General features: G+C 51.3%; 9 protein-coding genes across 9 annotated transcripts; 5 read left to right on the forward strand and 4 right to left on the reverse strand.

Annotated features, from left to right (window-relative positions):
• Positions 1–50: 50 nt before the first annotated feature.
• SPSK_02772 (uncharacterized protein) lies at positions 51–650 on the forward strand (the record flags this gene model as incomplete). The annotated part of the gene is made up of 1 exon (XM_016729637.1): positions 51–650. One exon carries the CDS (start codon positions 51–53, stop codon positions 648–650), a length of 600 nt encoding a protein of 199 aa, XP_016589025.1.
• A 227-nt stretch (positions 651–877) lies between these two features.
• SPSK_02326 (protein inhibitor of activated STAT) lies at positions 878–2,907 on the forward strand (the record flags this gene model as incomplete). The annotated part of the gene is made up of 5 exons (XM_016729198.1): positions 878–1,019; positions 1,190–1,498; positions 1,570–1,880; positions 1,943–2,048; positions 2,108–2,907. The coding sequence occupies 5 exons, from the start codon at positions 878–880 to the stop codon at positions 2,905–2,907; spliced, it is 1,668 nt and encodes a 555-aa protein (XP_016589026.1).
• Positions 2,908–3,919: 1,012 nt separating this feature from the next.
• Positions 3,920–4,892, forward strand: SPSK_02653 (trafficking protein particle complex subunit 6B; the record flags this gene model as incomplete). Its single annotated transcript, XM_016729521.1, has 3 exons — positions 3,920–4,519; positions 4,603–4,692; positions 4,761–4,892. 3 exons carry the CDS (start codon positions 3,920–3,922, stop codon positions 4,890–4,892), a joined length of 822 nt encoding a protein of 273 aa, XP_016589027.1.
• A 2,683-nt stretch (positions 4,893–7,575) lies between these two features.
• SPSK_02491 (malate dehydrogenase) lies at positions 7,576–9,001 on the reverse strand (the record flags this gene model as incomplete). Its single annotated transcript, XM_016729360.1, has 6 exons — positions 7,576–7,719; positions 7,792–7,936; positions 8,017–8,576; positions 8,643–8,753; positions 8,827–8,858; positions 8,989–9,001. 6 exons carry the CDS (start codon positions 8,999–9,001, stop codon positions 7,576–7,578), a joined length of 1,005 nt encoding a protein of 334 aa, XP_016589028.1.
• A 2,410-nt stretch (positions 9,002–11,411) lies between these two features.
• SPSK_02628 (uncharacterized protein) lies at positions 11,412–12,470 on the reverse strand (the record flags this gene model as incomplete). Its single annotated transcript, XM_016729496.1, has 6 exons — positions 11,412–11,583; positions 11,671–11,792; positions 11,859–12,047; positions 12,088–12,111; positions 12,214–12,396; positions 12,429–12,470. The coding sequence occupies 6 exons, from the start codon at positions 12,468–12,470 to the stop codon at positions 11,412–11,414; spliced, it is 732 nt and encodes a 243-aa protein (XP_016589029.1).
• An 862-nt stretch (positions 12,471–13,332) lies between these two features.
• On the forward strand, positions 13,333–13,755 carry SPSK_02821 (protein precursor; the record flags this gene model as incomplete). Its single annotated transcript, XM_016729684.1, has 1 exon — positions 13,333–13,755. The coding sequence occupies one exon, from the start codon at positions 13,333–13,335 to the stop codon at positions 13,753–13,755; it is 423 nt and encodes a 140-aa protein (XP_016589030.1).
• A 1,297-nt stretch (positions 13,756–15,052) lies between these two features.
• Positions 15,053–16,204, reverse strand: SPSK_02588 (C-5 sterol desaturase; the record flags this gene model as incomplete). The annotated part of the gene is made up of 2 exons (XM_016729456.1): positions 15,053–15,848; positions 15,945–16,204. 2 exons carry the CDS (start codon positions 16,202–16,204, stop codon positions 15,053–15,055), a joined length of 1,056 nt encoding a protein of 351 aa, XP_016589031.1.
• Positions 16,205–18,031: 1,827 nt separating this feature from the next.
• SPSK_02600 (uncharacterized protein) lies at positions 18,032–19,148 on the reverse strand (the record flags this gene model as incomplete). The annotated part of the gene is made up of 4 exons (XM_016729468.1): positions 18,032–18,231; positions 18,307–18,540; positions 18,684–18,809; positions 18,875–19,148. The coding sequence occupies 4 exons, from the start codon at positions 19,146–19,148 to the stop codon at positions 18,032–18,034; spliced, it is 834 nt and encodes a 277-aa protein (XP_016589032.1).
• Positions 19,149–23,012: 3,864 nt separating this feature from the next.
• Positions 23,013–23,876, forward strand: SPSK_02697 (spore germination protein; the record flags this gene model as incomplete). Its single annotated transcript, XM_016729564.1, has 1 exon — positions 23,013–23,876. One exon carries the CDS (start codon positions 23,013–23,015, stop codon positions 23,874–23,876), a length of 864 nt encoding a protein of 287 aa, XP_016589033.1.
• Between the last annotated feature and the right edge of the window lie 2,278 nt (positions 23,877–26,154).

Consider the following 26,154-nt stretch of genomic DNA (forward strand, 5'->3'; position numbering starts at 1 on the left):
CATTTTTTTTCATTATCAACTTTTTTCTGCCGGTTTTTTGCGCTATCATAATGCACGCGTTAATAGGTTACTTTAACTACTTTTCGCCGCCCTTCACCGCCTTCATTAACGCTCTCGCTCTCAGTGAGGCAGGTGGTGGCCGAACAGGCGCCCAGTATGTTGTACCATCGCCCCCCAAGTCGCCTAGAGCGAAACACCCGAAAAATGTCGACACGACGGGTGACGGTGACGACGTCGACGACACCGCCCGACAACGACTTTGCACGCCGCGCGCGGACGCGATTCTTGTGACACGCCACACACCGTATGCCATCGCTAACCTACGTGCTCTCTTTCTGAGCTCTCTCTGCCTCTTCTCCAGCAACCTGCCCTCTATCACTATCGCTGCGCGGCTTAAAGCATCTTATGCCACGTTTTGTCACGCGAGGCTGCGACGTTTTACTCTCTCGCCCTGCTCGGGTCCTTCGCCGACCTACACATTTTACACCTTCAACACGAGACTCTGTGACTCTTCCGTCACAGATACCGACGCGCCTCTTCATCGCACCACCGCCCGCCTCAGCCGCGCAAGCAAAGGTTCCCTTTTGACACAGATCGACGATATCCGTACAAACGACGAGCCTCGTGAACTTGGGGCAGGCCTTGGTTGAACGCCACCTGGGCCTGACAAGGCCCTACCACAGACTCAAACAACGTTTAGGAGCTGCACGTCGAACTGCACTTTCCATTCACTACCCCAAAGGCTGAGACGCTTCACTTGCCTCGCGCCGGCTTCTCAAGCACAGCATTTGGCGACGTGCAACGACCTCCCACAGCGCACTCACGTCACGCCGATTCTCGCCGCTATCCCCGCTACGAACCTTCACTTCTCTGCACCATGGCGTCTCAGCAACAGGAGGTCAACAAGCTGGTGGCCACGATCCAGGTTCTCAAAAATAGGGACCTGATTTTCATCTGCCAGAGCAATGGCCTGGCCAAGTCGGGCAACAAGGCCGATCTCCATAAGCGGATCATCAACTGTAGGCTGGCCTCTTCTTCCTCTTCTGCACTTTTCTTTTGTATCCTCATAGTTTTCGTCACCTTTTTCTATTGGCTTTGTCTCGACACCACCGTGCAACCATCATGCTACTTTCCATCATGGACAGCGTCTCTCGTTGGTTTGCCTCTTCTGTTAACAAGACGACCACAGACATCGATGCATCCGTTCACGACCCGAACCAGCGAAACTATAACAACATCCGGAACAGTATTATGCAGGTGACAAATGGCACTCTTCCGGCCAACTACCGCGGCTCCTATCTGGGCAACTCCCCGATCCCCTCCTCACCCTCTTACAACCAGGCCGGCATGTCCTCGCCGTATAACGGCACTGGCGGGACACAAAACGGTCTCGGGCACAACGGTGCACGGGCAGTCTTCTCACACCAAGGGCTCCAGTTCAAGCCGAGTCCCTTTTACGAGATCGAAGCACCAATTGGAGACGTCCGACAATGCGAGGGTATGTCACAGCTGCTCTGGGAAACGAGGCGAGACGAGACTGGGGCATCGCCGTACTAACAAGCTTTGCAGCTATGGCACAACACCGGAATAGCATCACCATTGTCGTCCGCGCCTCCCAACATCCCGACCTCCAGCGGTGTCTTACCGACCCGGCCATCCGCGTCATGATCTTTTGTGCGGCGAACAACTACGGCATCCAAGATGTGGCTTTTCCATATCAGTGCGAAATCAAGGTGAACGGCGGCGAGGTCAAGGCCAACTTGCGGGGCTTGAAGAACAAGCCCGGTTCGACGCGGCCCGTGGACATCACAGACCAGCTGCGCCAGAAGCCGCCAACCTACGGAAACAGCTTAGAGTTTACCTACGCACTGACGTCCAAGGTTCGTATAGTCAAATACATTTTTTTATTGCTCCGAAGAATAGTCTAACGTTTGTACAATAGCGATTCTACCTTGCGTTGTATATTTGCAAAACATACTCTGCACCAACCTTGGCATCAAGGATAGAAAAGAGAAGTCGCATTACAAGGGCTTCTGTTATTCGGGAAGGTATGCATAGAGCCATCCTAGACCACATTTAGTATTTCACCGTGCTAACTCAAACCCAGTCACAAAACAAGCACAAGATCCAGATATTGTGGCGACCTCGTTGGTATTGTCGCTCAAATGCCCCTTGACCTACATGCGATTGTCATTACCAGTCCGGGCAACAACATGCAAGCACATTCAATGCTTCGATGCAACATCGTACCTGCAGCTACAAGAACAGGGCCCGCAGTGGCTCTGCCCTGTGTGCAGTAATGCGGCACCCTACGATGCGCTGGCTGTGGACGAATATGTCAAGGACATTCTAGAAAACACGCCCAGTGACCTCGACCAGGTCACCATCGACCCAGACGGCACATGGCACACGGCCAAGGACAAGGATCAGGACCGAGCAGGTGGTGTCTCAACTCCGCCACGATCCAACGCCGCAGTCACATCGGTTGCCACGCTGCTCGACGACGAGTTTGAGATTTTGTCGACCCCTGTCCCGCGAAGGAGCAATGGCTACTCGAACGGTGACGGCGGCAGCCAGCCGAACAGCAATGGCGGTAGCACCGTCGTTGGCCATGGCAACGGCAACGGCCACGATATGTCGAGCAGCAACCCCACGCTGATCAATAGCCGTGACACCACGGCGACACCTAACAGGAGTACCGTGACGCCCAACGGTGGCGGCGGCCTCAACTCCAACAACAAACGCCCACGCGAGGTTATTGACCTGACGCTGGATAGTGACGAGGATGACGAGCCTCTACCACGCCGGTTTAAGCGACAAAACACGGGCACTGACAGCACGGGCTATGGCGGGTCTGGTTCGTCTGCGGCACTGTATGACGGTGTAATGGGAAACGCCCAATTCTAGCAGGACCTCTCGCCTGCTTCGTAATCGTCCTGGCCCATGATTTTTTTCACTTTAATGTTTCCCTTTCGGTTACTTCTGAACATTTACAAATGAGCGGCTTGCGTTTTAACTCTTCGGCTTTCTGGGTTTTTGTATCTCATATACCTGTTCCATGTATTTTTTTTTTACGATGCACTTTCAAGTCGACTTACAGCGTGACGTCTTTGCGACATAGGACGTGTGGTTCGGAGAAGGACACAGGAGGTGAGGAAAGACACTCGCCTTCTTGCTCGGCACACTCTAAAACAAGAGAAGGGTGAACAAAGTGTGCGGGATACTTGCGTTCGTGACACACTGCAACATATGGAGGGTATGGAAAGGAAATTGGGTGCGAGTTGAAAACATTTTTATTTTCAAGTCTTAATCAAAATTGATTCCCAACTATTATTGGCCTCCAATTGAAAATAACATATCATACCTTAAATCACCAAAAAATTGATATGTCGCATCTCACGTTGCTGTTGTTGTCCTGCCTCTTTCCATATATACTGCATAATAGAATAATATGCAAATAAACTGTATCTATTATCTTTTAGTACAATATATCTATATAACGAGGCACACTGAAGGACCCTTCCGGGAAGAGAGTGCCCCACTTTAGCTAAGGTTGGCAGTTTAGGGGTCAGCATCGGGCGAAACGTGTAACAAACCGCGACCTCCAGCAGATGCAGCATATTATCGCGAAACGAAGGCAGCAAGTGGTGTATGCAATTTAAGATAACATCTCCACCCGTGGCACATCTCATTGACTGACGACACAAGCTCATAAGGAGCTCGCCAAACAACGACCAGAGGCTCACACGTCTCACGTATTCCTTGCACATTTGCACACACATCATTAAGAAACCCTTCATACTGGGGATGACGTCGATCTGAGCATGAGAGTTGCAGGCGTTCATAATAGCGCACTTCTTCATCACACACCTTGCCTGTTTACATTGTCTTTCGTCCCGTCTCTCACAACACCACAACCATGTCGTTTGACCCCGTCTTACCCCCGTTCAACGCGGGCGACCCGGGTGCAACGTTCTTCAACTCGTCGTGCCTCGACTTCTTGCTCATTGAGCTCGTCCCGATGGCCTACCGCGTGACAAATGAACTTGAGGCGGGCGCACAGGCACGGTCATTGGCGGTGGCTGCGGCGGAAGCAGGACTCGAGGGGGCAGCGCCACATCCAGACGCACAAGGAACAGCACCAGGAGCTGCTGCTGCTGCTGCTGCTGCCGGAGCAGCAGGCGCAACAGGTAGCACAGCTGCAGGGGCACCAGCACCAGACAAGGTGGCGGCGGCAGCCGGCAGCACAGCGGGCACGGGCACAGGCACAGCGACAGGGACTCTCAACACAACGGGCCCTGGCGGCGGCCGGCGGCTGCTGGACGAGGACGAGGAGCGGGACGCCGTGTTTTATCGGCTCGAGATGCTGGGCTACCGGGTCGGGCAGGGTCTGGTGGAGCGGTTCTCGCGGGAGCGGCCACGGTTTCACGACACACTGGACGTGATCAAGTTCCTGTGCAAAGATTTGTGGACGCTTGTGTTCCGGAAGCAGGTCGACAATCTCAAGACGAATCATCGGGTGGGTTTGGTCTTCCCCTTGCCCCGGACCGTCCCGTTTTTCCCTCTCGACTTGAACTGTGCAGCTCTGCTAACATTGCATAGGGCGTCTATGTCTTGACAGACAACGCATTCCGGCCATTTCAGAGGATGAGCACCGAGGCCGGCGGCCAGGCGGTGGTGCGGGCACAGCCGGTAGGTGGTCTTCTCCTTTTTGCGTTTCCGACATGATTACTTTTTACCCCTTTGCTAACAGACTGCAGTTCCTTTGGTTTCCGTGCGGTATTGTGCGTGGCGCGCTGGCGGCGTTGGGCATCACGGCCACGGTGCAGGCCGAGAGCAACGAGCTGCCCGGGGCCATCTTCCAGATCAAGACGATTCCGGCCAAAGCATAGTCGGAGCGTCAGTCAGGCAGGAACATATTTACTCTTTATATGGTTTCTGGAAGATTTCCATTTCTGTTTGTCAACCAAGCGTCCTCTTTGTACTTTTAATGACACCAGCCGCCAGCATTACGGTATTAAAAAACTAGGGATCTCTGTTCTTGCTGTTCTGATAATCTGCTCTCGTATCCTCCTAACCACAGTGTGCATCGTACCTCGCTTCGAGGCTTACTTCTCCCAAAAATAAACGAAGTAAGGTACAAAAGATGCTGTAGTGCTGCACTAGTGACAAAGACTCTTCCTCATCCTCTATTTTACCGGTTGTTTTGTTGGGATGGAATGGCGCCGGGCCAGGAGCAGCCTCGAGGCGGCCGACATTGGTTTCCAAGAGGTGAGATCTTAAGACAGTTAGGGGTGCAGCGACTTGTTCGTGGGGCCAAGCTGCTTAGCTCTCATCTCCTTTTTGAGCTTCCACGTTTGCAATATCAAACCAACCATGATGGCTTTCTCCCAGCTTACGGATGACCAAATATGTAACATTAGAGGCAGCAACTGCGATGAACGGCACGACCTTGGACGGGTCTTATTATCCCTGCCAGCCTTGAACTTGGGAGCGCTACAAACTGCGTTACTGTCACGATGTGAGAAAAAACCATCAGACAATATTGGGAACTCGATAAAATGACACTCGAAATGACTGCGTGCAGTGCGGTCAATTCGGTTGAGTTGCCTGCATGAAAGGTTTATAGTGAGTGAAAGTGAAAAAAAAAAAGAATGTACAACACAATGAGAGGAACGGGTCGGAAAAGGAGATGAATTACGACTCCGTAACAGGCAACCATACATGAATCGGACATAGGCAAGTGGACATTGCCTTTGACATGAATACTCCGATGAAGATGTCCGTTTCCCTCCCCCGGAATAGGGAGCAGATACCAGTCAGACAAGAGGCCCCTCATAATTGGCGCCATCGTATATGGAGCCCCTCTTCCTCAGTCTTCCCCCAACGAGAGGATAAAATGCGTTCCTCGCAGAAAAACCGCAAAAAATTGGAGAGAAATTTATAACGGATCAAATTCTTAATCAACGGTAAACAAAACACGCCCAAAAAAGACCCTTGTAGGAGCGCCGTGAAGATGTCCGGTCCATTTCGAGCTTTGTGCCTTCGGCGATGTCCTCGGATATTTTCCGATTCAGATGCCGCGTGTATTATGGCACACTCAAAAGCTTCAACAATCCTCAGGTCCTCCCTCCTCTAGAGACAAATGATGCAAGGGAAAACTGAACCTTGTCACTGGTCCTTACCCCTCACACCTACTTGAACTGAACCCCTCCACCGCGCCTGGGATCCCCTGCGGCTTCGCGCGTCCAATTCACCCAACTGACCTTGCATCACCGCCGGTCTCGCTCCACTTCGTTTCCATCTTTCTTCGTGTCCTTTACCCCAGGTACCCACCACAAGTCAAGCTCCCCAACACATAAAATTCGCGGTGCTGTTGTTTGCTTGCCGCACCAAATATGAGGCGGGTGTCAGGCGGGCGGCCTGGCGTCTTCTGTTTCGCCCAATTCCCATCCCTTTTTCGAATTCATGGCCATTGTGTCGTTCCAAGTACATCCCATGGTGCCCCGGCTCGCTCGCTTCCTCTTCTTCCTGTCCGTATCCCTCTCCTCTCATTTAGGTAGCTTCTCCACTCTACTATCCCGCTCTCAATCCATGGCTTTTCGAGCTTGGGTCGTTATTTGAGGTCGTTCTCGTCCGTCTTACGCGGGCCTCGTGCATCTCGAACATGCGCAGGCACCGTACTTTCTCCGCCTGTCTCGTCGTTTCTTTCGCGCCATTCATGCGCCCCTTTTCCCGCTCTTGGCTCGCTCCCACTATTCGCTCACGCTATTCACTCGTTTTTTGTTTCTTTATTTCTCCCTCTCACATCCGCCGGATGTCCTTCTCCATTGTTTTTGCTTTTTAGGTGCTTTGGTACAGGGTCGTTTCGGTTTGTAATGCATCTGTTGATTCTCATGGTGGGATTCCCCCACCACACTTGCCGCAGAGCACACGGCAGTGGTCATAATTATAGTTGGGTGGCGTCGTGGCGTCGCGGCTTGTTCGTCGATGTGCGGGATGCACACAAGGCAGGGGTGGTAGGACTCGTAGGTAGGTGGGCAGGAAGCACGTCGGATATGTTTCGTGCTCTTCTTTGGTCTGATACACAGACAGAAGCGGTTCACCTACAACCTAGACATTTTCCAAAAGGGAAAGAGAAGAAAAACAGATCAGCAAAGCTTGGCCTTTTTGGCTGGGTTTTGTTTGCACGAAGATTGTGATTTCGTGTTTTGCTCTCGCTATATGTTTGGGTCTACTGATCCGAAGCCAGAAAAAAAGCAGCCGTTTGTTCCCTTAAGGGTTTCGAAAGCAAAAGCAATATGATTCTGCAGAGCATTTCTATTCCCTCCTTTTTTGTTGTTTTTTGGTCTTATGTCGAAAAGAATGCACCACTCCTTCCGTACGTTCTGTTCAACCTTCTATTGGCACCAGGTTGTCCGTACCTGCTGTGTCACACTAGACGGCACAGCATTGAAGGACGGGACACCGTTTGCGACAAAGGGGGCTGTTGATCTTTGGTATGTTTTTTGTGTGATGCGCAAGTAAAAAAAAAAAGGCAAAGGGGGCACTAGATTAAGTGGGAAAGGGGAGCAATCACTTTTGTGCGGGAGGCTTGTTGGCGAACGTGACACCCTTCTGGATGTTGTCCTTCAGGCCACTGACGGCCTTGTCCAGCAGCTTCTTCTCCTGATCGGTGATATCGCCGAGAACGTCGACGGCCTTCTCGGCACCGTTGGGCTGCAACACATGTCAGCATAGAGTTACACAACGAGAGGGGTAGAAAGGAGGGACAAAATGGGGGAAACGTACGCCAAGCTCGATGGGGACCGAGAAGAAGTCGACACCGGTCTTCTTAGCAATCTCCTCGCCGCCCGGAACACCGGGGAGGTAGACGTAGCTGGGCTCGACAAGGCCCTTGGCGCCCTTGACAGCCTTCAGCAGCTTCTCAGCAAAGCTAGTTTTGGTGTTAGCTTCTTCTTACATTATCCGAAGGAGTATGGGCAAACAGCCTGAACTAGAATAACAATAGCTTACCGGTAGCCGGCGTAGGCCATGGAAAGGGTGGCAGAGCCAGCACCGTCCTTGGCCTTGACGACCTCATCGCCACCGAACTGGACACGGTTGACGAGCGCATCGTACTTGTCGGCGGGGATGCTGACGGAGGGCTTGACCTGGCTGAAGAGGGGAACAATGGTCTCCCCAGAGTGGCCACCGATGACGGGGACGGTCAGCTCCTGGGGGTTAGCCTTGCCGACGATCTCCGCAACGAAAGTCTCGGCGCGGACAATATCGAGAGTAGTAACGCCGAACAGGCGCTGGGGGTTAAAGACACCGGCGGCCTTGAGGACCTCGGCGGAGATAGGAACCGTGGAGTTGACGGGGTTGGAGATGACGAGGATGAAGGCCTTCGGGGCGACCTCGGCGGCGACCTCAATGAGGCCCTTGACAATACCAGCGTTGATGTTGAAGAGATCGTCACGAGTCATGCCGGGCTTGCGTGGAATACCAGCCGGAATGACAATGATGTCGGCATCCTTGAAGGCGGTCTTGGCGCCGTCGTTGGCGGGCAGGAAGCCAGCAATCTTCTGCACGGGCTGTTAGAGACAGGTCCCAGGGAGGAGCTACCGCGGCTCCGGTACCGCCAAAGAATACCAACTTACAGCGTTGGAAGAGATGTGCGACAGATCAGCGGCAACACCAGGGGTGTTGACGACATCGTATAGAGCAAGCTCGTCGACGAGCGGGCACAACTTCAGGAGCAGCGACAGGGGCTAGAGGGTGCATTGTTAGTTCTCGTTGACGGCCATGCGAGTAGAAGCACATAGGAAGAAGCGTAATACGAACCTGTCCGATACCGCCAGAGGCGCCAGCAACAACTATCAGAACGAGTCAGCTTGAAGCTCCCAAACTTGCTGCTTGTAAATCATTGGACTCGAGCGAGCGCCCTCGCCAGTTCGACTTAAGCTCCCAACTACAATGGCGAGTAATAAGAACAGAAAAACCTACCGGCCTTGACCATAGTGGGCAGATGTGTGTTTTGAGGGCTAAAAAGGGGAGAATGTGTGTTTTGCGGTGTTGGTTGATGCTCTGATGAGAAACTGCGGGGTTGGAGCTGGAAAGCTTTTAGAGGAAACGCGTGTTAGCGAGTGCAAAGCTCGATGTGTTAAAGGATGGCGAAGGTAGGGCAATGTTTACCTGTAGATATGCGGATTAATCGGCAATTTGGAGTCGGTCTGGGGAGGAGAGAGAAAGAAGAGAAAAGGTAACGAGAGGGAAGAAAGAAGAAGAAGGGGGATGAAGAATGGGGAATGGAGGAAAGAAGGCCGAGGCGTTCAGAAATATGGCAGGAGAGACCGAGGTGGGACACTAGGAGCAAGGTAAGACAGCGGACAGCCGGATTTTGGGTTCTGTTGATTATAGTTAATTCCCCGTACTTTACAGCGTGGAACAACGTATAGCGGGGTCCTTTACTCCATGTTTCCCCCCTGTGACGCCAGCACGGCGCCGGCCGACCCAACACTGTATCTCCCCTTCGCTACTGCCGTTCTTGGACTTTGCATGTGCCGTACGTGATCGTACTTTCTCCTACTCTGGGTTCCATACACCTTTAACAGCAAGAGCGAACGTCTCTTTTGCTCACGTACGATGTGACTTGCGCAAAGTATATTGCCTCCTTCCTTGTTTCCATGTCTCCCCATTCCGCACTCCAAACACACGTCCGCATCACAATGTTGTGTTCTCTCGCCTAACCACCCGCCCAGTGCTCTTTCCCTTTTCCCCTGCCGTACTTTTGTCGCCTATGGCGCTACCTCGCGCCTGCCATTTCAGCCCGCCATACCAGCCCGCCATTCCGTAACTGAAAAATGACCACGGCATACAATGGAAGTAGCAGTGGTGGTATAACTGTAGATGGCGTCCGTAAGCGGCACATCCGATCTGGACTGTGGGATAAATCGAGACGGCTCTTGGGCGCCTCCGGGCTATCTAGGAGAACTTTCGTCATCCAACCAGCACATCCCGAAACTGACCCTAAATGTCTTTCTCAGTCTTTCAAAGACACGACACGACTTGTACTGCCGTTAAGCGAATTGCATGCTGGCCAGCTATAAGACACTTGCTTATTTCTACGTACGCTTGTATGCCGTCCTGCCCGATCTCTTCTATCCATGTTCGAAGTGCAAACGTCTCACACCAGTCTCAAGAAACCAAGCCGTTACTCCTCAGGAAACAGGTACACCGCCCAGGCTCGTCTGTATACAAGTATATTTGACCCATAGCTGAAGCTCAGTGGAACGGTTGAACGGCTTTTCCCGACTTTGCTTGCCGACATATAGGCCGTCCCGAAAAGCATCACGTATATCCAAGGCTGTGCGCTGCACCGGCCGTTCTTACGTCTATTTGAACTGTCCCTATTGGCTCTCTTGAGCTTCACCTCGCGACCTCGCACCTAGCGTCCCTCAGCGAGCTGGTTCTCCTCGGGTGCCTTGTGTAGATTGCGCGTTGCTGGACTTAAAGATTGTGTCGTGCGCGAGTCGCGAATCTGGCCCGTCTTGTAAAGGCGCATCCTCGGCTGCATCGGGACCAGTCGGAATCCGGTCCGATGACGACGGAATCAAGTGACAAAGTTCGCTTCTCGGACAGCCCAAGGTTGGTGGTCCATAAAACCATTTGAATTATAATCTGTTTTCAGCCACATGTATTGTCAACTTTCTTTGCACATAGGCCATTGGTTTTGTCGCTGACGTCGATATTCACGTGCAAATTCGTACATGTACGCCATGTGAATAGTCCGACAATTGGCCACCCCCAGAGGAGGCTCCATAATACGACGGGGTTGCCAACCAGGGGTTTATTTGACGAAACGAGTATTACGGGGGTATCACACTGGGGAACGATGAAGCATTTGATACCTGGTTGCCGGCATACTCACATCGCATCCATGCTATTAAGCTGGCGACCTCACAATCCTGTGATTGACTCATTTGTTGGAAGCAACTGCCATCGAGTCAAGTCAGCGTGTCTTGATTTTTGTGAAGATTTCGATTTTTTTAGTCCAGTTTTGCTATTTGATTTCATGAAAACGATCCGGTTCTCATTCCAAGGCCTTCCCGGATTGGGTTTTCCTGTCACTGACCCAGTATCATACGTCTCTTCGCGAGACGATGTGCAGGGCGAGCAGACCCTCTCCCCATCAGGGATAGACGAGTAAGAAGGAAAAAGCAGGGATAAACAGCCCTGCTTCCCACCTGTGGGCCATAAGGTGTCAAGACAACCGTGGATTCCCCAATTTTCCTGGTTTTGTTTGCTTGCCAGCCCCGCGTACACCGCCGTCAAACACACACATATATGTGTGCAACAACAGCATAACCCGAACATCATCCCCACACCATCAACTCAGACACATAACAAAACGTCCAGCATCACCCTCTTTACGAGGACTCAGCGGCCTTTTGGGCGGCCTTGCCGCGGAGCTTGACCTCGTGGTCGGGCTTGACGGGGCGCTGCGAGCGGCGGATGGCAGAGGCACGGGAGACAGCGGCGGCGCGCAGGTCAGCACGGTAGCCGGACTTGGCGACCAAAGTGGCGACGGAGCGGTAGGTCCTGCACAGCACGTGGTCAGTACGCCGACCAACGCAGTAATGAAATTGCGTCACAGGTCCAAGGTCGGAAACAATCACAACAACTCACTTTCTTGCGGACTTGTTGGCACCCTGGTTGGAGGTGACCTGGCCAGAAGCAGGCTTGTTGGCGGCCTTGGTCTTGCTGATGACCTGGACACCACCCTCCTTATTGGCAACAATGCCGAGAGCCTTTTGGAAATGTTAGTTTCGACGTTCCATATCGCAATTTGATCCTGCGCTGAGGCGCAATGCGACAGTCGTAGTCGTTCTCTTCTCGCCAGTTTCCCTCCAAGTCGACAAATCGCATCGGCTTCGATCCTCGTCGCAAAATCGTTTGTCGCAAAATCGAAAGACCGACCGATCGCCCGATATGTCTGTCGTGGAGGGAACAGCAGCATAAGAAAAGAGGTCGAGTTTGCCAGGCCGCTTCTCCTTCTTCAATGTCTTATAACGTGACTCCGTTCTGCCCAAATCAAAATCGTACCTTGTCGTTGACGAAGCCGGCGTACTGTAAAATGACGTTAGATTCTGTATGCAATTGACCATACAAAAGTCCTCCTCAACCACGAATCATGCGGTTCTCCCCATCGTGCTGTGCTCGAAATCGTACCTTGCGGCTGTGGACGTTCGTCAGGTTCAGGGGGTCGCGCGAGAACTGGACCTTGGCGTTCTTGGTGCGCTTGACCAAGTACGAGTTCTGGGAGCCTGCAGATACAATAGAGTCAGATCGGTATTCGTTGTTGCGGTATTCCTTCCGTCCTTCGTTTTCGCTTCCATCGTAGTTCGGTCTTCTCTAGGTTCGGGGCACGGTGATGACGTACGGACAATCTCCCAGACAAGGTCGGCCGAAACGTTCGGGGTAGTCATTTTGAATGTGTGGTGATTTTTTGTTGATTTTCAAAAATTAAACAAATGGCGAGTCGTGATGATGTCGTAAACTGGGTTGACCTCCAAAGACGGAGCTTTTCGTCGACTCTCTCGAAATTTCGCTACTAATTTTTTTCCCTCTCAATTTTCCACATACAGGCCGCTGGGCCCCTCTCTCACAGCACACACCACCAATCCCGCTCCCTGTAGCGTAGCTCAGCCGTCCAATTTTTCACCATTGCACTCAAGTTTGTGGGTTCCGTTAGTTACCCACTTCAGGGCAAGTATTTTCTTTCATCCGGTATGCACGTACCAGCTACAAAAGACCCATTACATACATAGCGCACTTGAAATGCATGTATACGAGCTGATGTAACATTCAACGCGAGGCTGAATTAACGCGCCAAGGCGACACGCGTAAGCGGGGACCTTACTAAGGATCTCGCAACCTGAGGCACATTTGCAGCTACGTGCGCCCGTTAGTTGGGCCTGCGTCACCCATCTAACGGTGCTCCTGTCGATTAATTGTCTTATTGCCAAAGCAGATTACTCTGCAATACAACACAGCCACCGAGCCAACTCGTTGTCTCCTCTGTTCGAGTGAGATATCGAGAGTTTTCTCTTTATCATATCTCTCTACGGAGATTCTCATGGCCTAAGAAGACTCGGCTTCGGGGTCACAGCCGACGCTCCCCCTCTCCTTTTGCCAGTCTGTTTCAGCTCCAGTCCTCCGAGACATCCGACTTGAACGACCGTTTCCGCACAACAATCCAACGACGACAACGCTTCTGAAACGGCCGGTGTCGACTCCTTTCTACCTCATCGCCTAATAGCCATCGAATCCTTATCTTAAGCGTCCGCCATGGCTCTCTTCCTCTACGGCCTCGCGCTGCTTGTCATCGTCGCGGGCTCTATTTTATATTGGACCCGTCAGCGCTGGATCTCGCCCCTCGTCGCGACCGTCCAGTCGGCGACCGACCGCATCTCCGACCGCCTCTCCTCCATCCGATCGCCGTTCTCCTACACCCGGCTTCCCTCGACGTTTGTCGGCGACGCCGAAGCAGGCCTGTCCAGCAGCACATTTGACCTGGCCGGCAATATCGAGGGCAGCGACGGCCGTGCAGGTCTCGACGATGCTAGCAAGGCGGCGATTCTCAAGATTATGAAGAAGCGCCGGTTGCCGTTTGACGAGGCACGCCGCGTGTACATGGAGCAGCGGTTCAAGGACAACGGCATCGGCGCCGATGGCCTGCCGCGGGACCCCAAGTTTGTGAGCTTCTCGTAAACACAAACACCACCAGGACAAGCATTGGACGAGGCCAAACCAAGCGAGGCCTACGATGCAACGCCTTGTCGTCATACTGAGCAGTCGACTACGCAACCCAAACGGGAACTTGCCACTACCACTGAACCAAATATACTGAACAAAACCGACATTCGTTCAAATTTTCTTATTTTTATAAGTTTTTGCTTTTGTCGCCTTTATTTCTTATGTAGTCTTTCTTTTCTTGGTTTTATCTCTTGTCGTTTCTTATCTGTCTTACCTGCAAAGCAATCGTCTGCTGTTTAGCTTTCTTTTCATTTCATATGTCATACGATGGCGTTCTTGGGAGGGATTTAATCAACGGGTTTGCCGATGGGGTAAGAGTGTATATTATATGTGATTTCACATACCGTCAAACGGTGGAAGGCTCAGAGGTACAGACCAACAGGACGAGTGATCCTGATGTTCACCAAATATCAATTCCTGGGCAGAAGGTTCACAGACAGCCAATATGACGGAAGAAACACGTCTTGATTAGCACTTTCTAGGTTTTCCCCTTTTTTCCTAACTGATATTAAAATTCATGCGCTGAGCGATTGATATCATTTCTTCTACGACGAGCGCGACGTACACTTTGTGTGACCATTGGCCAATCTTCAATTTATATCTCCTTCATACCCGCATAGTTTAGAATTATGAGCTGAGTAGGAAAACATTCAAGTATCTCTTCGTTTGGTCATCGCATAGACATATAAATTTTGCAATGCTTTCATGGTATATGATTTCAGAGGAGATTCTCATAATTTAGTCTTTCCTTTCTTATTATTGCAGTGACAACTGCCAACAGCCCGAACGTCCAAATAAATAATAAAACGCCAACTTTCAATTATGGGTACAAAATGGTGGTGAAAAAGGAAATATGCAAGCGGATAGTTGGCAAACAGCTATGCCCTTAAGTGGGAAAAATGAGAGAGCGAGAAAGAAAAAAGAAAAAGTGAAGTGGGTGGAGAAATTAAAAACATATATGTACAAGACATTCTTGGGGGGGAGGCTTTATAAACATAGGCTTTTTCAGTCGTAAAATAACTCCGGTAGAGTCTCAAATATGTGCTCAAAATGCACCTTTTTCCAAATCCAAATGGAAAGTTGTGTCTAGACGGATGGCAATGTGCAATGGTAGATTAGGAAGTTTGAAAGGTTGGACAGGACAGAAGCAGAGAGGCGGCGGAGGTAATGGGCAACCATTGGGTGAGGAATAGACGTGAGATGTGTCTGCGCCACACCGGTATGGCTCTTCGTGTTCCAAATCCGTTTTTATTTACCGCTTCTTCTTGGATTCGGCAGGGTCTACCGGGTCGTAGACACGGTCGTCGGTGCCCTCGACATCCTTGACAATGGTCTCCATCTCCTTTACCTGCTTCTTCCAGGTGTCCTTGCTCATCTTGGTCTTCTTGTCAAACAACTCTTGCTCGGGCTCACGGTAGCTGCCGCCCAGGCGGTCCCAGAGGGTAAAGTACTGGCCGTAGTTGTAGTTGAAGGCCAGGTGGTGGATGCTGTGGCAGGCGGCGCCGTTGATGACCGGGTTATTGGAGACGTACTCGCCGTCGTGGATCATGATGGTCCAGAAGTTGATGAAGATGAAGAGGAACAGATAGGCCCACTTCTGCAACGGGAAGAACAACGGGTAGATGTGGTACGGCAAGCTCTGCATCCAGCCGTCAACGGGGTGGAAGGCGTACGAGGAGTACGGGGTTGGCATGATCCACTTGTGGTGCGGCTTGTGCAGGTGTTTGTAGACGAGCGGGTGGTGCAGGCCGCGGTGAATAAAGTAGACAAACATGTCGGTGAAGAACAAGAACAGAGGCACCTGCGCAATGTCGTACCAGCGGCCGGGGCCCTCGGAGCTGCGCTCGTACATGCGGCAGTAGCCGAGCACCTCGGCGAGGAAGAAGGGGGCCGTCAGCAACGACATGACGGGCATGGCTGTGTTGGCCTGCTTGATCTCCAGCCAGACCTGGTTCTTGAGGTATTTGGGGTGCTCCATGGTCTTCTTGTCGAAGATGAAGAAGTAAGAGAGGGACGAAAACATGAAGTAGGTCAGCAGACCAAAGAACCTGTGGGCAAAGCAAACGGAGCGTGAGCGAGCCAATTCACGTTGAGAGGAGGAGAGTACTGGGACAAGAGCAGCAAAAGACCGAAAGCACACTCACCATGTAATCAAGAAGAGGGAGAAGAATTGGCGGACGACATTGTCGCGCGGCACAGAGGTTTCGTATGCGTAGCGCGTCGGCTCCAGTGTGAAAAGGAAGCTGGACGGCTTATACTGCCACGAGTTGTAAGTCTGCGGCAGCGTGGCATTGGTGCCAAAGCCGGCGCCGTCGACCTTGTACGCGGCGGCGTGCGGCGGGAAGATGGCAGAGTAGCAGTAATCGAACACATATGTGTCCATCAATTCGAGCGCGATATCCATGGCGGCCGATGGGGGCGCTCAAGAGCGCGGCGAGAGGGCAGAAGGGCCGTCGGTTGTGTACAAGCGAGTTCGATGGTCGAATCACAAGAAGCGTCGCAGTCCAAACGTGAGAGCGGACTGAGTATACGAACCGCGCGAAGGCAATGGGGCGTGGAAAAAGGAGGTCGGCCCCTAAAGTCAGAGAGTGCACACTGTTGATCCGATATCAGGAGACGAGGATGCGCTTCAGGATCGAAGAAGCTATTGATCGTGGGAATTAGACGAGAAGTAAAAGAGACAACGGAGACAAGAGTCGGCGCCAAAAGGCGGAGAAGGGGAGAAACGGTAAGGAGTGTGGTGGTGTTTGCCGCGACGAGTTCCTCTTATGATGCTGAAAACACCGTGCGGGTGGCGGGCTCTGTAAATCTTCGCGCGGTTCCCAGCATGGCAAGAGCAGGAAAAAAGTTTTGGGTGAGCGACCTGCTCGTTTTCGTATTTTGAGGACCCTCTTTTCCCCTATCCCCTTCCTTTTTGGGTTATCAGATCCGAATGGCAGCGGTGTCTGCGTGCGCACTGTGCCCCCTCAGGGTCGCGGAAACGAATTGTTCGGAGTTAACCTGTGGTGAAAAGACCATGGAACAGAGAAATATCCGCGGCGGCAAAATGTAGTCCAACAACAGGATGCACTAACTTGGAGCAGGACCTTCCACAAAAGCAGCCAATTGCCAGCGGGCGCGATGGCAGGTGCGGCAATACGGCTTAGGTATGCGACCGAATTGCACTGCAACTTCACAGTGTGTCAAGTCGATTTGCACAGTGCAGTTCAATGAAGTAAGAAACCGCTATGAAGGCAAACACAGGATGCCGTTTGTAACAGCTACACCAGACCACTGTATCAAGGAACTGACGACATCAGACCAGAGGAGGACGAGTGAGAGGACACAAACCCGCGAGAGAAGATTTGTAGTGAAAGGAGCGAGGAGAAAGCCGGGACAGGAACGTATCACATAAACACACGGAGGACTTGCGCAAGGGCGGAAGCATCCGACTCTGACAGAGGGAAAATAAGTAATTACTTCGCTGATGAGGCGGCATGCTCGGCGTTGGACGACAGCGATGGAATGCTGGGCAGCCAGCTCCGATAAAATCAGATGACGGTCAGTGTTTCCTCCTGTTCTCTCTGGTTTCTCAGCTGTTTTTGCTCTGGATGGGACCGGTTCATGGCTTCAGGCTAGGTGTGTCTCCAGAGGGGATTCACTGAACTTTGTAAGTATTGCGCGTAGAACGGGGACTTCACCAAGCTATGGCCGTGAGATGCACGCGCGTTTGGTCCGTACTCAGAGTGGGTTCGCCCCAACAGGCAGCACCAACCTACTACATCATCGGACGGAAAGGCGAACAGCCGGGGTACCAAAAGTGCTGGTTTGTGCAATCAAAATGGCGTGGTTCTCCAAAATGACACGCTCGACACGGTACAAGGAAAAACGTTGGGGTGGGGCCGCCCCTTTCGAAATTATGGGCCCCGTCTTATTTTATTGGCTTTCTCGAAATTGGGAGCGAGTCTGGCAAAAGGAACAACGGCTGATGCCGAAGGAAAAGGACGGTGAGCTCGCGACAGATTTGTGTATCATATAACAAAATATGACCGTAAAATAGGTACAATGAAAAGAATCCCAATGGGTCGCTGTGGGACGAGAAAACAAAAGAAAACAAATCGTTGTAGAAAGAAAACGCCCAATACAATGCCACAAGAACACAACACAATATCTAAACCCCCTGTTGGCTGCAACTGATTTTATATGTACACATTTGGCAGCAACTTCATCCCGACTCTCATTGCCCCAGCCGTCAAACGTTGTGGTCCCATGCAACGGTGTGCTCAACGGCCCAAGACCGGACGGCCTCGAAGTTGCGACAGGTATGCAGAGTGTTGAAATCTGGCCAGTAATCGTCATCGGCAAACCCATACTCCGGGAACAACTTGAACGTGAAAATACCAATGTCGCTCTGGCACATCAGGTTGGTCCGCAAGGTCTCGATGCAGTGGTCTGTTTTCGTTAGCTCGGGAAGCAAAACTGCCGGTCCGTACGGCCCATACAGAGTATTTCACGAGTGGGACTTACCGACGTGACCCATCAGGTCCTCCTTGCTATCAGCACCGCCCACGTCGCCGCCGTGGTGTTTGTAGTAGTCCTTGTACACCGCCTGCCGAACCAAGTTAAGGCAGTGCAATTGGTGGAAGACTTCGAGGGCTGCCCGGTAGCCCACTTCACCAGTGCGCGGGTGGGTGATCTTGAGCGAATTCCGCGGCAAACCAAGCTTGTCAAGCTCCTCTTCTGAGATCATCGTATCTCCGACTGTTGCTGTGAGCACTCTTGCATTCCTCTTATTCTTTCTCTACACCAACTTCTCTTCTTCATCTTCCTCCTTCTCAATCTTCTGCGATCACCTTCCCACAACCTCTCTGTACGTTCTTGCCTCCCTACTTCAAAGCACTTACTGTCGTTGGCGATGTAGTCCCAGGCCAGGTCGACCTCGGGACCAAAGCCCACAAAGGGACCTTCGACGACGGGTGTCAGGTTGGTGAACCGTGTTGTCTCGTACCGAACCGCCACTGCGGCGGGAGCTGTCGTATGTTAGCATGCTTCCTTTGTTGGTCTTTCACCTTCCAACCTTCCATCTCACGCTTACAGTACGAGGAATATGCGCTCGTGTATGTGGCGTCGTTTGGCTTCGCGTTCCGCGCACAAAAAGACAGTGTGAAGAGCGTGACCGAAGTCGTCAAAAGCACGGCATGACCGAGCCACATCCAGTGCTGAGCCAGGTGGTGACGGACCCGGGGCACGAAGCCTGCACGCTCCGAGTCGGAGTCGATGCTTAATGTGCGGGTAGTCGAGGCAAAAGTTGTCGAGTCATCGTCGAGTTTCTCCTCGTCGAGAGGAAGAGAGTGGTAAACCTTTGACATGGTGAGGGTTGGTGGTGTAAGGCAAGATCCAAGACTCGAGGTAGGCTGAGGCACAGCCAAGAAAACGATTAAAGATAGTCGGTCGTGCACAGCACGACAGATGAAAATAAAAGGCGAAAGAGGGTCGCAGAGACCAGTCAAGATCGACAAAACTGGTCAAAGAACACTCAACTTGACAAACAAAAGGTAAGGGGAAGCGAGTCCAGATTAAGAAATGAAAGAGATGGCCAAGAGACAAAATTAGTCGTGAGAAGGGCAACTCGCAGAGTGCACGGTCAGGAATGAGATGGACAGAGATACTTCGGTAGAAGTCACGGAAAGAGGCCACAAAGGACAAAGACGGGATAGCATAAAAAGAAACGGTGAACCAACCGACAGCCAAGGAACGACGAGGGAACAAACGTGGGGAAAAGTGAGCGACAGAGGATGAGCAGGCTCGCACAAATGGCTCGACAAAATGGAAGAAGATCACGAGCACCAGGCACGTCGTGGAAGAAATGACATTGGAAATGTTGACGCGAAAGCAATGGGTAACGGGATAAAAAAAAAAGAAGAAAAAAAAATAGAAACAAGTGGTGGCAGGTGGTCGGTCGCTGAGTTTCAGCAAAATCAAAGCACGCTTAGTGGGAAGCAATTGAAAATAGAGAAGGACAAAACAGAAACCCTTTTCAGCGTGACCTACCGTCTGTAAGGAAAGGTGAAGCGATGTTGAAACGTTTGATGTCCACAATCTGGAACGACGAGGGCCGTAACACTACTATTGGTCGACAACTAATACAAAAACTGGGGCTGGCCATTTTCAGGGGCCCACCCGCCGTTTCTCGACCTGGGACACTGCACGGCACAATACCATGTGGCGAGGGCTTTTGCAAGGCACAAGGCCATCGAGCAATGGTTGATGGGTGCGATGGAGCGGGACGATCGTCAGGAACGCAGTGTCAACATATGACCATCAGATTTGCCTTGTCCCGTCTTAGCCGTCGATGAGAGAAGCTTCGCCATTCTTGGTCAGGTATGGCCCTTGGAAATCCGCAATGTAATTTCGGCTCGTGAAAAGGGGGTTTCCTGGACAGTAAATCGTTACCGGCAAACAAGGCATCTAGAAGTAAAGAACTTGTCAGCTACTTGACGGTTTCATTCACACAGTTCCTCCACCAAAGCAGGCGCTGTCGCATTTGTATCACGACCAGCGGGCTGGGTGTTGAGTTGCAAAACTACTTCTGTATGGACGACGTAAATAGCTTTGAACAGGGCCTGGTGCAACAAAAATATCCCACTGGTAAGACCCTCATCGCTCCTGGGTGGAATAGGAAAGAGCTCGACCGAGCACCACTGTGCCATCTTTAACTGGTTGAAACCCGTCGCGCCTGCCATTTATGCAACCAAACCTCAATACGATGGTTGGACTTGCCATTCTGTCGTTGCGATGTCACAGACGCTCCTTCCTGAATGACACTGTTTCAGCCTGCCACAACCAATGAGCGTGTCGCATTTCGCCCTCAAACCCCATCTCGTCGGCCTCGCCCATTGTCTCCTATTCTCCTTTTCTCCAAAGTTGCCGTCTCACACCCAACATAGCATCATCGTCCTTTTGGAATATCGTCCCCAGCTGTTCTGCCCGCCCCTCTTATTCTTCAATACCGTCCACTGGGCCGTTTGTCTCTGGTAAGTCTATGCGGGCATCCCGTTCTCCTCGTTTGCCAGCCCAGCAGTGCCACATCCTGTGACCTGTGAGCTCGCATCGCTTTTTTCCATCAATCAATCACCCCAGCCTCGACCTTTCTCCACTTGTCCCTTTTCAGGCCCAACGATGTTTTAGCTTCTGTGTCAGCGCCAGTTGAGCCTCGTTTGGCCAGAACACTGTTTCCACTCTCAGCGTCAACAAGGCGCCAGTGCGCGCCACCCTCCAAGTTGATTCGGCATTCTATTTCATCTATTACGGTTCTATCTACAAGTGGCACCAGGTGCATCTGCCGAATACGACATCGGGATACGGGAAGCCGTCTCCTAGAACAGGCCAGGCGCAAGGTCCCGAGGCCTTTCCAAGCTGCCGCCCACATAAGCATACTCCGTACACATACGCAATCTGATGATGCAAGTCTACAAGCCTATTGGCAAAAGCCCGTGTGCCTTGTGCACCTCAATATTTAGATGTGAGCCCTGGTCATGTAGTCGTTCGGCACGTTTCAATTGCCTAGCCTTTATTTATGTTTCGTCCACACCTCTGACAAGTAACAAGGTTAACTCTACCTTCCAGTCTTTGATCTTCCCTTCTCCCAAACCCAATGCATTCCCAGTGCCATGCATTTTGTTCGACTCAATATCGGGATACCATAGATGGCCTTCATAATGCTGGATGTTATTGTCCCTCCCTTTTACTCTTTCGGGGTGCCGCTCGGAGCTCAACCAAGGCATTAAAAAGGAGGTATGGGGTTGCCAAGACTGTGTGTCCCATTGCCGCAGGTCTTCCCGTGTTTTCGCTGGTTCGTCTCCCACTGCCTCGTCGTCTCGCCTTCCCTTTGTTATTTTTGATGCCCCTTGGCAACAGGTCCGACGATCAATCCTATCCACTCTCGCGTAATCCTCACAAATCCACAGAGACTTTATCCCCCAAACACGGCCCTCTGCCGTCGCTCTCTCATCCAACACTCGATGTCAGCAATAATAGCCGATGATGGGTTCTCAAACCATACACAAAGAGAAGAAATACCGCAACACAGCAAGAACTTAAGACAAAAAGAGGACAGGCGCATAGGCAGAGGAAAGTGAAGAGTAGAAGCCTCATGAACAAAGACGATCCCCTCTTGTTGCTCCCTCAACATTCTTTCAAGCATATCCATCCCATGTCCGCATTCAATGATTAGTCAAGTGGATTGCATTGTCGACCCGTGTTTCTTTGAACATCGTGAACTGTGGGTGTTCCAGAGTTACTTCTTCATGCCAAGATATAAAACCAGAAGGAGGCAATCCCAAGGACAAAAATATCGGAAACCAAGCATTGGCGGCAAAGCTCGTGCCCCGGACATGGGCCTTTTGCCCTTTACCACCAGCCGCACCCCCCTGGTCCCCGACAGGTCTCGGTTCGACTAACTAGGAAACATTGTCCAAAAGTCATAAGCAAACCGGTAACAGCCCGCCAATAGCCAATGGTACACCGTGCACCCTTTGACAGTTTCCATCGTGAGACACGTCTCGACTCCACCGATCAGGTTTGAAGCATTGTCTCGTCGGCCAACTCCACGCCCTCACCGCAGTCACTGCCCGTCCATCACGCCCTTGTTCTCTAACATTGAGTGTGTGCCAGACTGACTGGGGAACAGAGACGCACGCTTACACAAACATAGAAGTACAAGCACACAAGAGCACGCAAGCAAAGGGGGTAGGTTTAGAAAATTACGCAGGCTGTGGTCGATGGGCAAGAGTAGCCGACCGAACGTGTTGATCCCCTCTGGTTGAGCATGTCCGATGAGCAAGAGTCTTTTGTCCTCTCTTCACCTTTCCCTTTAGAATGTGTCCCACATCGTCCCTTTGCTCATCTTTTCCTCATCGCCTCTGATTTTTCTATATATCCGGCCAAAACTCACTTTTCGATAACAAAGCTTCGTTTTCTTGTTCTTCTTTTTTTTCTTTTCTTGTTTTTCATCCCGCTGGTGTCTATTGACTCGGAATTGTTTACTTTTCTTCTTACTTTTCTCTTCTTTGCAACCACTCCTTTCAAGCTGTACATATTTTTATTTCAGCTGCCGGTCAGCAAAGTTTTACTGTCTTTTTCTAAACCTTCTCATTTCTTTTGAAACTCTCGCAAACACGCTCACTACCACCCCACCTCCTCCCACCTCCTCCCATTTTTTTTATATCTTCGAGATGCATACTCCTACTCTGGCTCAGCTGGTCCTTGGTGGCCTGGCTGCTACGTCTGCCGTGTACGGTTTCCAGCCCTCCAGCGGTGTGAAGGCTTTGTCTGCCCGCAATGTCGCCTCGCTCATCGCCCTCGCCGCTCCGGCCATGGCCGTCCCGATGGTGAAGGAGATCGACACTCGCGAGCCGCACCACGCCGGAAAGAAGACTGGCAAGCACGCCCGTGACGAAGATGCGGACGTCGAGATCGAGACCCGTGAGCCCCACCATGCCGGCAAGAAGACTGGCAAGCACGCGCGCCACGAAGATGCGGAAGTTGATGTAGCTGATGCTGAGCTCGAGACCCGTGAGCCTCATCACGCTGGCAAGAAGACCGGCAAGCACGCTCGCGACGAGGTCGAGGCCCGCGAGCCCCACCATGCCGGCAAGAAGACTGGCAAGCACGCCCGTGACGAGGTCGAGACCCGCGAGCCCCACCATGCCGGTAAGAAGACTGGCAAGCACGCCCGCGACGAGGTTGAAGCCCGCGAGCCTCACCACGCCGGTAAGAAGACCGGAAAGCACGCTCGCGACGAGGTTGAAGCCCGCGAGCCTCACCACGCCGGCAAGAAGACTGGCAAGCATGCTCGTGACGAGGTCGAAGCCCGTGAGCCGCACCATGCTGGCAAGAAGACCGGCAAGCATGCTCGTGATGAGGTTGAGGCTCGTGAGCCTCACCACGCTGGCAAGAAGACTGGCAAGCACGCCCGTGATGAGGTCGAGACCCGTGAGCCTCACCATGCTGGCAAGAAGACAGGCAAACATGCTCGTGATGAGGTTGAGGCTCGTGAACCCCATCACGCTGGCAAGAAGACTGGCAAGCACAACTAGATTTGTTGTTTGTAGTTGTTCTTTGACAGGAAGAAGACGATGGTTCTCTATCCATCATCTTCTTTTCACTTCCGTCCTCTCGACTTCCTTTTCTCTTCCAATCCGCTCCTCCTGTACTTTTTCTATGTTACAAGCACCTCTTGTTTGTGTTAAAGTTCGAATATTCTTATGAAGGTGCGCCAATGTTCAGACGAATGCGAACCAGATGCGGAAGGGGCACAGTCCACTTTGAGTTTTATTTTCTTTTTATTTAAACCTTTTTTATATTTCTCTTCTCTTTTTGATTCCCTTACCGCTCTGCTCTTAATGCCTTCCATCCCAAGACTCCTCTCTGGTTTCCGTGAAACGAAGCTCGAGAGGCAACTTCTGAAGGATGCTAGGTTGACAGAGTCCGGAATCTTTTTTTACCAAGTTCTTTTTCTATTTTTCTCTTCTAGGGCCCACGCCCCTGCCTTCTTCCGAGGGATTATTTTCTCTTCTTCTTCCAACTCAAATCAGTTTTGTCTCTCTGCTGGCTGGTTGTTTGTCTTGGGCGCGTCATCGGTCTTACACATTGGAGCTGTTCTTGTCGCAAAGAATAAGAGTGAGATAGCAGTCTTGGGAGGTTAAAGAGGCTGCGAGGCATTGTTATACCACCCCCTTCCCGGTTCGAACTAAAGTCTTTTTTACTCCTGTCTTGAGTGCCCTCCATGTTTTGTCCGCTTTTTGTTTCTCTTACTCTGTCCGGCAAGTGTGCTTTTGTTTAAAGAAAACGGTCCGTATATATAAAATAAAAAATAAAATAAAACCCAAAAAAGTCGAAAAAGGATCTCAATGTCAATGGATAGAATGGTGAAAGGCACATGCGACTAAATAGTTTCTTGGTTGGTGTGATAGTGATCGTTATATGGAACTCAAGCCACTCATCCTCTGTATAAAGGTGGCCTTCTGGCCGGGATTCCTGATAAGCATCCGGTCATGGACGATCATAGTCAACGGCGGAGTGAAAGGATTGCATATCTACGACTTGTGGGCAGTCTGAAAGGCCACGATAATCCAGGTCTAGAAACACAATTTCCCATCTCTCAAGTTTTGACTTGTTCCCCTGAACCGTACAATATCAACCCGTAGTCGACTTGATACTACCCGCATATTGATATCAAGCAGTAGATTTGCTCCCCATCCCCGTACAATATCTCCTTTTATTAAGTCGATTTTATTTACGAGTTCCTAATTTATTTTCAATTTATATTTTGAGCTAGAATGCTAATATCGACGGTCTAGCTGTTGCATGCGAACCCGTCATTTACGGAACAAAAGGACGGAAATCAATCCTGCTATTCTTTGTTTTTGCATGCCAGTACGGTATTACTTTGTGTGTAGATGAAATAAAGTCATGTATCAGGTCACCCACGTTCTTCTGTTGAGAGTCAACATATATGCGGAGGATTGGGAGCCATCCACACCTCTTTTGTCAACCACCTTCCCGCCGCGAGTTTTTTGCCCAGACCCGGCTGCAAAACAGACAAGGAGGCAAATATTTTGTTTGTGCACAACGCACGCCTACACAACTTGGCCCCCCACCCACCGTTTGCCCGAATCAAAGAGACATATAAAATGCGATACCGCAACACATAGTAGGCAATTCTTTTCACACATGCCTTTTAAAACCACCGAGCGCTTTATTTCTTTCATCAGTCCAACTTTCCTATTCTCATACCCCTTGGTTGCTTTCGACGATGCTTGTTTTCGTGGCGCCGGTCAATTAGGGCGATATATGTGATGTCTTTCTGCGTGATGAAAACTGCAGCCTAAAATGCACCTTGCAAAAGCACAAACAAGCACAACAAGTCCGCATTGTCGCTGCAACCTACACCCCCATTTGATAACCAAATAGGAAAGGCCAGAATGCGTTGCCTGCATTGTCATTTTCTGGCTGGCCCTGCATACCCACACTGAGATAGATTCTCCGTACGCCTGCATGTATGGGCCATGCAATCTGCAAGCTGCGATGCAGGGCGACAAGCATCGTATGCACGCACACATGCACGCTCGCACGTACATACACTGCGAAACAGAGCAATGCCCGGCACAATGTGCTACCACATTCGTTCTGTCGACCGTCTCCTTTCTCTGGTTGGTTCCGTAGCCAAAATCCCCTCGTTTGTCTACACTCCCCCCCTCCCCCTTTTCTCTGTCACATCTTTCTGCTCGCCTGCCCGGTCCTTTCGGTTTTGGTCGCCCGCGGCACGCGAAACAACAACCTTGCTCTTTGTTCGAGAGTACGGAATACAAAGTA

Source organism: Sporothrix schenckii (genome assembly GCF_000961545.1).
Source record: "Sporothrix schenckii 1099-18 chromosome Unknown Cont43, whole genome shotgun sequence".
Lineage (NCBI taxonomy): Eukaryota > Fungi > Ascomycota > Sordariomycetes > Ophiostomatales > Ophiostomataceae > Sporothrix > Sporothrix schenckii.